The 10,631-nt window shown below is 42.8% G+C and overlaps 2 protein-coding genes across 3 annotated transcripts in view; one reads left to right on the top strand and one right to left on the bottom strand.

Moving 5' to 3' along the window:
• The first annotated feature begins 3,705 nt into the window (after positions 1-3,705).
• Positions 3,706-6,976, top strand: LOC124043333 (anterior gradient protein 2 homolog). Of its 2 annotated transcripts, none has more exons than XM_046361842.1 (8): positions 3,706-3,814; positions 4,236-4,372; positions 4,565-4,628; positions 5,426-5,478; positions 5,827-5,903; positions 6,113-6,176; positions 6,332-6,415; positions 6,665-6,976. In XM_046361842.1, exons 2-8 carry the CDS (start codon positions 4,249-4,251, stop codon positions 6,712-6,714), a joined length of 516 nt encoding a protein of 171 aa, XP_046217798.1. In that variant the 5' UTR covers positions 3,706-3,814; positions 4,236-4,248; the 3' UTR covers positions 6,715-6,976. The 2 variants fall into 2 exon arrangements, with proteins under 2 accessions (XP_046217798.1, XP_046217799.1); XM_046361843.1 differs by having other exon boundaries at positions 4,240-4,372.
• A 606-nt stretch (positions 6,977-7,582) lies between these two features.
• LOC124043332 (tetraspanin-13-like) overlaps positions 7,583-10,631 on the bottom strand; it is a 9,467-nt gene continuing 6,418 nt past the window's right edge. The window contains exons 4-6 of the mRNA XM_046361841.1: positions 10,538-10,631; positions 10,141-10,251; positions 7,583-9,936 (exon numbers count right to left, since the gene is read on the bottom strand). The exon at positions 10,538-10,631 is cut by the window's right edge and continues 20 nt beyond it. Coding sequence (XP_046217797.1) covers positions 9,862-9,936; positions 10,141-10,251; positions 10,538-10,631 — 280 coding nt within the window. The 3' untranslated portion in view covers positions 7,583-9,861. The remainder of the gene's footprint in view (positions 9,937-10,140; positions 10,252-10,537) is intronic.

Below are 10,631 nucleotides of genomic sequence, written 5' to 3' on the forward strand. Positions count from 1 at the left end.
CAACACACAGCTGTACATTTCGATGAAACATGGTGAACCCCCAACATTGCCTACTCTGGAAGCCTGTGTTTCAGACATAAGGAAGTGGATGGTGGAAAACTGTTGGCTTTCAAACACGCACAAAACAGAGATGCTAGTTCTAGGTCACAAGAAAAAAAGAGATCTGCTGTGTCGCACCCTGATCTGTTTCACCTGTATTTGTGATTGTCTCCACCACCCTCCAGGTGTCGCCTATCTTCCCCATTATCCACTGTGTATTTATACCTGTGTTCTCTGTTTGTTTGTTGCCAGTTCATCTTGTTTGTCAAGTCAACCAGTGGTTTTGTGTCTCAGCTCCTGCTTTTCCCAGTCTCTCTCCTTCTCGCCCCCCCTGGTTTTGACCCTTGCCTGTCCTGAGACCGCCTGCCTGATGACTCTGTCTGACCTTGAGCCCGACTGCCGACCTGTACCTTTGCCCCACCTCTGGATTCTTGACCTCTGCCTACCCTGAGCCTGCCTGCCGTCCGGTACTGTTGCCCCACCTCTGGTTTACTGATCCCTGCCTGCCTTGACCTGTCTATTGCCTGGCCCCTGTTGGATTATTAAACCATTGGTCATTCAACGTTGTCTGCATCTGGGTCTTACCTTCATACCTGATAGCTGTTTGATCTGACAATGAATCATATTGGTTGTACAGTCGTCTCAAATAAAACTGTGAAGGACTTTGGCATCCCTTTGGACTGTGATCTCTCTTTTGACGAACATATCAATAATATTTCAAGGGCACCTTTTTTCGGTCTTTGTAACATTGCAAAAATCTGAAACATTTTGTTCAAAAATTACGCAGAAAAGCTTATCCATGCTTTTGTCACTTCTAGATTAGACTACGGCATTGCTCTACTCTCCAGCTACCCAGTTAAACCACTAAATAAACTTCAGTTAGTGCTAAATACGGCTGCTAGAATATTGACTAGAACCAAAACATTTGATCATATTACTCCAGTGCTAGCCTCCCTACACTGGCTTCCTGTTAGCACTAGGGCTGATTTCAAGGTCTTTACTGCTAACCTAAAAGCATTACATGGACTTGCTCCTACCTATCTCTCTTTGGTTCTGCCGTTCATACCTACATGTACACTACGATCACAAGACACAGGCCTACTTATTGTACCTAGAATTTCTAAGAAAACAGCTGGAGGCAGGGCTTTCTCCTATAGAGCTCCATTATTATGGAATGGTCTGCCTACCCACGTGAGAGACACAGAGTTGGTCTCAACTTTTAAGTCTTTACTGAAGACTCATCTCTTCTGTAGGTCCTATGATTGAGTGTAGTCTGGCCCAACAGTGCGAAGGTGAAAGGCAAGGCACTGGAGTGACGAACTGCCCTTGCTGTCTCTGCCTGGCCGGCTCCCCTCTCTCCACTGGGATTCTCTGCCTCTGACCCTATTATGGGGTCACTGGCTTATTAGTGCTCTTCCATGCTGCCCCAAGGAGGGGTGGGTCACGTTGTGCCAGGATTTTTTTGCTATACTTGACTTGAGTGGGTTGAGTCACTGACGTGATCTTCTGTCCGGTTTTGACCCCCCTCGGGCTTGTGCGGTGGAGGAGATCTTTGTGGGCTATACTCAACCTTGTCTCATGTATCCCTCTAGTGGGGCTGGGATTTGGCAAAGTGGGTGGGGTTTATCCTGCCTGGTTGGCCCTGTCCGGGCATATCGTCGGATGGGGCCAAAGTGCCCCCCCCCCCATCTCAGCCTCCAGCATATATATGCTATCTCTCTACTGCACCTGCTGTCTCAATCTCTTAATGCTTGGCTATGAAAAGCCAACTGACAATTACTCCTGAGGTGCTGGCCTGTTGTACCCTCTACAACCACTGTGATTATTATTTGACCCTGCTGGTCATCTATGAACGTTTGAACATCTTGAAGAACGATCTGGCCTTAATGACCATGCTCTGTTATAATCTCCACCAAGCACAGCCAGAAGAGGACTGGCCACCCCTCAGAGCCTGATTCCTGTCTAGGGTTCTTCCTAGGTTCTAGGGAGTTTTTCTTAACCACTATGCTTCTACATCTACATCGCTTGCTGTTTGGGGTTTTAAGATGGGATTCTGTATGAGCACTTTGTGGTGATATTTGCTGATGTAAAAAGGGCTTTATAAATCCATTAACAGTTTTGTTTCAAGTTCTTATCTAACAGATGTTTCATTATATGAATGAATTCTTAACTCAGTTTCTTTGAAAATAACTGCCATTGTTTAAACTTGTTTATTTGGAATATCAATGAAGAAGGTTTCATATAATCAGAAGACCCCAAGAATGGAACATACAAAAGTTTCAGGGGATCTTTAAACAATCTCAAGCGTCATCATGCACATCACATAACCTAATCCAAGCTCCTACGTCCTATTACCATAGTAGTGTAAGGTAGAGCCTGGTAGAGTGTATGGTAGATCCGTGTTCTCAGGGCGAGGCTAATGACAGGTGGCCCAGGTGGCAGACGATGCAATGTGTAACCAGGAGTGGTTTTAACCCGGCCCTACACTGCAAATATTGACCCGGGGACAACCCACGTCAGGAACAGAGAGAAAGGAGGATAGTCAGTGCCTTGGGAGCTAAGGACACCTCAGCATTCTGAGAGAGAGCAAGAAAGAAAGAAGCAAACAGGAGTACCTAGCCTTAGTTAGGGTCCCCTCAGCATTCGGAGAGTGCGAAGGATCAAGTAAGAAAGAGAGAATACTAAGGACAGCACAGCATTCCACTGCTCCAACATCCACACTAGAATTCATGGCAGCCTGATTTCCGGTCCAATGTGATATACTACACAGCCCTATCCTTTTGCATTTCACATAGTTTAAGTAACAAACACTCCACACCAACTCATATTACATCAGAATCCCATAAATCCAGATTTGCATCTGGTTGCAAACAGCATCATTCAAACATGGATTTATGGCACAGTGGAATAAATAAAAAAATGAGTGCAGACATCATTCAGAATGGGATTGGGATGTAATATGCATTGAAGTGGTGTGTTTTAGAGTGTTTCCTAATATGCTTTAGACACATTTCATATTGCATTATAGTCAATGGCAAGTGATGACTAAGCAAAAGGTGACAACCAATTATCTCAGTAATGAAACAAAATATATATATTTTTTTTTAACTAAAAAAGTGAAAGCACAAAAAGAGTGAAAATAAGGCCACAAAAAAATGGGTTAACTTCCCCTTCAATCTGTTAAATCTTTTTGTTTACTTTATGAAAGGTAATTTATTACTATTTCAAATGTTAAATTTTTTTTTTTTATCTTTAACTCTGCGTTGTTGGAAAAAGACCTGTATGTAAGCATTTCACTGTAGTTTATCTGATTTTTTTGAGAATGATGTCAATCTTACGGATCTGACCTGATCCATGAACTGACTAATAGCCCCAATATCAAGCAGATTGCTAGATTTAATGCTGACCTGTCCTTGGATCTGTGCCAACTATTACGATTCAACAGTTCCGTTACCCATTCTTATTATAAAAGAAAAACGTACATAACAACACTATCAAATCCTACTTTAATCAAACTTAATGTTATACCTCAAAATGGCTGTCTGATAGTGAAATAACGGCGAGAAAGTCCAAATTGTAGAAACGATGGAACTGTCTGCCTCTACATATTCCATCAGAGCTTTGGGGGAGAGAGGAAGAGGGTTGGTGTGTGGGAGGGGCCATCAGGTGAGCTTGGGGCCGGTGTATAAGAGCATGTCCAGGTGATAGAGAAGGGACACGGCAGTGTGAGTAACAGCAGAGGAAAGGAGACTTACAAAGGTGCCACGGAGAACAGGTAGGAAATATATTTCTTCACTATCCCTTATCCCTCAATCTGATCCTTTTCCTGGTAAATGTGCCTTAAATGCTGTGAACTTTTCCGGACTCTTTCAGTCTATAAAAACGTGAACAACTCTGAATAGAAGTGCAATTACTTGTAATTCTGCATGGCAGTTATTCATTATTGTTTCCACTCAGCTATACTTTTGAGTTATAATAATATGAGGACAGAAGCAGATTATCTGTGCAGTTTTGTGACATGCATGTGGTATCTGGGTCTGTATTCACAATGATACAGAATAGAGGTGCTGATATAGGATCAGTTTTGACTTGTAGATCACAATGATTAAAATGATATGGACAGGGGGAACATGATCCCCAATCAGCCCCCTTACCTACTCTGAGATGCTCAATAATAAACTCTTGTTTCCTTCCAGAAAGGTATTAATCATGATCCGAGGTCTGCTGTTGGTGTTGTTTGTCCTTGTGGCCGTAGCCGTGTCTTCATCTTTGGCCAAGCCTGAGAAGAACATTGCCAAGAGGGGGAAGAGGATCCCTCAGACTCTCTCTAGAGGTAACACTCCCTCCCCTTACTATTTTTCAAGGCTTATCACAGTGTAGTGTTTGAATGAATGAAAGTGCGAAGGATCAAGAAAGGCATGTCTGTTCTACGCAATATATCTCTACCTGAATGTTCTGTAATGTTGCACCTTCCTGAGCGGACCCCAGGTATTCTGACACTGTTCTTCCTTTCGGTCTCTTGTAGGCTGGGGTGATCAGCTGATCTGGGCTCAAACCTATGAGGAGGCTCTGTACTGGGCCAGAGCACAGTGAGTGAAAAAACTTTTATGACTACATGCGAAATGGCATCCTATTTCTTATGTGGTGCACAATAGGGAATAGGGTGTTATTTCACATACATACAGTGGGGCAAAAAAGTATTTAGTCAGCCACCAATTGTGCAAGTTCTCCCACTTAAAAAGATGAGAGAGGCCTGTAATTTTCATCATAGGTACACTTCAACTATGACAGACAAAATGAGCTGCTTACCTATTGCAGATTCAGTCTTCCCAGCCTGGTGCAGGTCTACAATTTTGTTTCTGGTGTCCTTTGACAGCTCTTTGGTCTTGGCCATAGTGGAGTTTGGAGTGTGACTGTTTGAGGTTGTGGACAGGTGTATTTTATATTGATAACAAGTTCAAACAGGTGCCATAAATACAGGTAACGAGTGGAGGACAGAGGAGCCTCTTAAAGAAGAAGTTAGAGGCCTGTGAGAGCCAGAAATCTTGCTTGTTTGTAGGTGACCAAACACTTATTTTCCACCATAATTTGTAAATAAATAAATTAAACATCCTACAATGTGATTTTCTGGATTTCTTCTCTCTCATTTTGTCTGTCATAGTGTACCTATGATGAAAATTACAGGCCTCTCTCATATTTTTAAGTGGGAGAACTTGCACAATTGGTGGCTGACTAAAAACTTTTTTGCCCCACTGTATAATAGACCTGGATAACTGATGTGTTGTCTTCGCAAAAAAAGCAAATAAATTTCAAGGCATTCCATCTCCTCCATTCCATCTCCTTTCTATTCTATTCTATTGTAACCAGAACTACTTTGTCTCCACAGGAACAAGCCTCTGATGGTCATCTTTCACCTGGAGGACTGTCCCCACAGCGCATGTAAGCCCCTGATCTCTAACCCCTGACCTCTAACCCCTGACCTACAGCAAATAAACTGCCACTTTATTGCACTTTCCTGAACAGACCTCAGGTCAAAGTCCCTCCCTTGGCTAGTTATGCATCCTGGCATTCTCCCAAATTGTGATGCATCATTCAGTTTTATTAGATGCCGGGACTTGTTTAAACAACAATGATCAAACTCGTAGTAGAACAAACAGGACTCTGTTTGCCAAGGTGTTAAATATCTCTAGCATCCTAGTATGTTACTCAACTGTTAATAGATGGAGATCTCTTTAGTCAATATAATGTTTTCCATCATTTATTTCATGATCTCTTTCGTGTATCCAGCCATGAAGAAGGCCTTCGCTGAAGACAAGGACATCCAGAAGGTACTTGATGAAGACTTCATCATTCTCAATCTGGTGGTGAGTTTTAAATTCAGACTTTGGAAAACGTTACTAGAATCATGCCAAGCACAATACATACATTCATTATCTTTTGATCTATTTTATGATTTTACTTTATAGTACATATACTTTTTTGTATTCATATTTTACTTTTGTTTTTTAAACAGACATCTAGTATCTAGAAAGACATAAATAATTACGTTGTGTTCCTCTCCCTGTGTTATCAGTATGAAACCACAGATAAGCATCTCTCCCCTGATGGCCAGTATGTCCCCAGAATCATCTTTGTCGGTAAGTGATGAGGTCACGTTTTCCATGCAGCATTACATGCTAACAAATTTCAATACTTTGTCTTTGATGGCATCAAACAAAAGTGCCAGATTTGAATCAATAGTTCTCTCTCGCTCGCTCGCTCACTCTCTCCCCCTCTCTTTCTCTCCCCTCAGATCCCTCTATGACAGTGAGAGCTGACATCACAGGACGCTACTCCAACCGCATGTATGCCTATGAGCCTTCTGACACCCAACTCTGTGAGTACAACTTGATCTTATCTCCCTCTTGAATGTTTGATTGCATACTAACAGTTTACATACTGTTAATAAATAAGTATTTAGTAGATTATAAATATTTAAGCATTTATACACATTTATAATGTTTATAAATGTAAGGTATTAGAAATTGTAACCAGACATTGTTTTATAATTCAAATATATTACATTTGGCCATTAGTGCCATCATCAACAACAACAAATGACTCCCCTTTTCCCTTCTCCCTACAGTGTTGAGCAACATGCAGAAGGCCAAGAAGCTGCTGAAGACTGAGTTGTAAAGCACTGACAAAGCATGTGACCCGTTGACCTTTGGCCTGTGACTTCAGAGGTTTTCTGAAAATTCTCAGAATGATCTCTGGAGCCTAGGAGTCAGCCAGTGGGATACTGTCACCATGTAAACCTAAGCACTGGAAAAAACTAGTCTTCACTTTCACAAACTAATTTAAATGTTTTGGGGGGATTTTCCCTGAAACTCTGTCTTTGTAATGTATTGCTGTACATCTAAGATGTATTTTTATTAAATATAGTGCAATTCTTAAATTATGTGTGTATTATTGTAAAACCAGAGTTACCAGTATTATATTTTTTGACTCAAGTTAAAAGAGCTATTAAAAAGACAGAAACTGTGTGTGCATGAACGTGTGTGTGCATGTGTATGTGTGTAGCTAGGGAGTGAGTGCTGACATCCTGGTCACATCCTGAATGGGCTTGGCCATTGAGGGTATGAAAGAACCTTTCCTGAGTCACTCCTGGTTGCCTGGTTACTGAACCGGTCACAGCCTGGTTGCCTGGCTACCGAACCTCAACCAATGCCTTTGTTGTATAACGGGGCTTCCTTCTTAAAATAAAAAACACACACACATACACACAGTGACCTGAGTAATTATCTTTGCTCTTCATGGGAATCTATGCAAATGATATGCCAGAAAGCAAATAAAAGCATTACTTACAAAACTGATTTTAGTTTCTTGGAAATGCTTAGGCTCCTGCTGTGAGCTGAGCTCAACATTTTGCAACTTCACTGGTTGTGTTTCTATTGAAACAGAGCCCAACTAACCCAGTGAATGTCGACTGGTCAACATGACTGGGCGTTGGTGGGAAATGAGTTACGATCAATGTTGATAGGAGAACAGAAACGGGATGAAATAGATGTAAAATATCAATTTTATTGTGATTTCTTGTACAAAGGCTCAGGTACCTAGTTCACAGAACCATCAGTAGCAGCAGCACATCCTAGCAGAGACATGATGCAGCAGCACATCCTAGCAGAGACATGATACAGCAGCACATGCTAGCAGAGACATGATGCAGCAGCACATCCTAGCAGAGACATGATGCAGCAGCACATCCTAGCAGAGACATGATGCAGCAGCACATCCTAGCAGAGACATGATGCAGCAGCACATCCTAGCAGAGACATGATGCAGCAGCACATCCTAGCAGAGACATGATGCAGTAGCACATCCTAGCAGAGACATGATACAGCAGCACATCCTAGCAGAGACATGATGCAGCAGCACATCCTAGCAGAGACATGATACAGCAGCACATCCTAGCAGAGACATGATACAGCAGCACATCCTAGCAGAGACATGATGCAGCAGCACATCCTAGCAGAGACATGATGCAGTAGCACATCCTAGCAGAGACATGATACAGCAGCACATCCTAGCAGAGACATGATGCAGCAGCACATCCTAGCAGAGACATGATACAGCAGCACATCCTAGCAGAGACATGATACAGCAGCACATCCTAGCAGAGACATGATGCAGCAGCACATCCTAGCAGAGACATGATGCAGCAGCACATGCTAGCAGAGACATGATACAGCAGCACATCCTAGCAGAGACATGATGCAGCAGCACATCCTAGCAGAGACATGATGCAGCAGCACATCCTAGCAGAGACATGATACAGCAGCACATCCTAGCAGAGACATGATGCAGCAGCACATCCTAGCAGAGACATGATACAGCAGCACATCCTAGCAGAGACATGATGCAGCAGCACATCCTAGCAGAGACATGATACAGCAGCACATCCTAGCAGAGACATGATGCAGCAGCACATCCTAGCAGAGACATGATGCAGCAGCACATCCTAGCAGAGACATGATACAGCAGCACATCCTAGCAGAGACACGATGCAGCAGCACATCCTAGCAGAGACACGATACAGCAGCACATCCTAGCAGAGACATGATGCAGCAGCACATCCTAGCAGAGACATGATGCAGCAGCACATCCTAGCAGAGACATGATGCAGCAGCACATCCTAGCAGAGACACGATACAGCATCACACAATCGACTGCCAGGCTTTGTAACACTATCAGCAGAACAAAGTGGATCATATATGTTTTCAGGTCAGTCTTCCCCAGAATTACATAGTGTTGATATTCAGACAGCATAAGCAACTGACTCTTACATTAATGCATTTGGTTTAGCAGATTTCTAATCATTAGGAATGTTTACACAGAAATATACATAAAGAACAACTTTTTTGTTCAATACTGTGTAGCATGATGACGTAAAGTAAAAGCAACAACAAGCTGCTTAAATAGCTGTAGATATGTAGTTACAGCACACAACTGTCAACAGCGCGCTACAGTCCTGTTATTGAGTGTTAATATCAAATGTACAAATATTCAATGATGTCTTCAATCGCCATGCGCTCAAAATAATACAAACTGTTCTTCATTATGTCAGTCATTGTTTGTAATACAGGAGTCATTCAGTAGTCACAACATCACAGTTCACATGCTCTAATACTGGTCTGAGCATACTGAACGCTTGCCAATCAAGGGTGTATCAAATATCAAATGTATTCTCTGAAAACGTTGATTCCAAGAGATTTGGCATCGGAAGCAGAGCCATATACACGTGAGAGGTTAAATACAGGATATGATTGGGATTGGGAGTGGCTTCAGGTGGCCTATTAGGGTAATAGACTCATGCAGCATTTTGATATACAGCCGGGTCGTGTTCTTTAGGGCACACAACAGAAAACATTTTGCAACTGAAAATGTAAAGGAAAACGTAGTTCCTCCTGTCTCGGTCAGTTTTCTCCTGTTTAGTGCCCTAATGAACCCAGTTATTTTCTGCCGCTTCGCTCAGCTGGTGAAAACACACACAAGTCACTCGCTTATTTACAAACACAGCCCCTAAAACAGGCGGCAAACCCACCTCCACCAGGAGAGCTACTGCAGGCTTTTGCTCCGGCCCCACTTTAACTAACACAACCGATTCAGCTGAAAATGGCCCCGATGAGCAACTCATTTGTTTAGGATCAGCTGTGTTAGTGTTAGTTAGAGTAGGGCTGGAGAAAAAGCCTGCACACCAAGTAGCTCTCCAGGAGGAGGGCTAGCCACTTCCAGGATGTGGGGTGAGAGGGGGCAGGGCGCAGAGCCAGCAGTTGCCAGCAGTTACAGGAAGGCACTGGGATTGGCTCGAGGGTCTTTCTGGTTCCTGTATTGATATGTTAGCCACACCCCCAGGATCTGAAGCAGGAATAAAGAATAAACATTACTGAGCCCAGTTTTATCATACTGACCCTACAAATTACAGATCATATACTGTAAATATACATTTTCATTCCCTATTAGATTTTATAAACTGCAGTTTACTGTAAGTAAGTTCAATTGATTGAATGCTTGATTGAGACACCAGACCATTCCCTGACTGTATATAAAGGGATATCTCACCTCAGTGAAGCTGAAGAAGAGGCCTATCCCGCCCACGAAGCGCAGCACCTCTCCTGCATGCGCCTGGATGTGCTCAGCACACGGTGAACAGGAGTGGTTGGGGAAACAGGCCTGTAGAGGGACACAGAAACACCACACAGACCAGGTAGTCAGGAAAACGGCTTCACAGCCACAATACTGAATATACAGCAGCTGATATCATCAGAACCAGTTTGCTAAAAATATCAGAGCCATATCAACACAGATGTAAACACACGTTTTTTAGACAATCCCATTCGTTGTAATGATACATCTTGATATGTACCAACAGAGCTTGTGACCTGTGATGGACAGGTCAAAGACAGCATACTGTACATTCAGATTCAGTGCACCAGAGGGTTCATTTGTTAATGCTTACAGCGTCACAGGTCCCGTTGTTGTCTACGTGGTAGAAGCCACAGCAGTTGAGACTCTTCTCTACGTCTCTCTGGGTGGTGTGAGAGTTGTTCCAT

The sequence above is a fragment of the Oncorhynchus gorbuscha genome, linkage group LG09 (genome assembly GCF_021184085.1).
Source record: "Oncorhynchus gorbuscha isolate QuinsamMale2020 ecotype Even-year linkage group LG09, OgorEven_v1.0, whole genome shotgun sequence".
In the NCBI taxonomy this organism is placed as follows: Eukaryota; Metazoa; Chordata; class Actinopteri; order Salmoniformes; family Salmonidae; genus Oncorhynchus; species Oncorhynchus gorbuscha.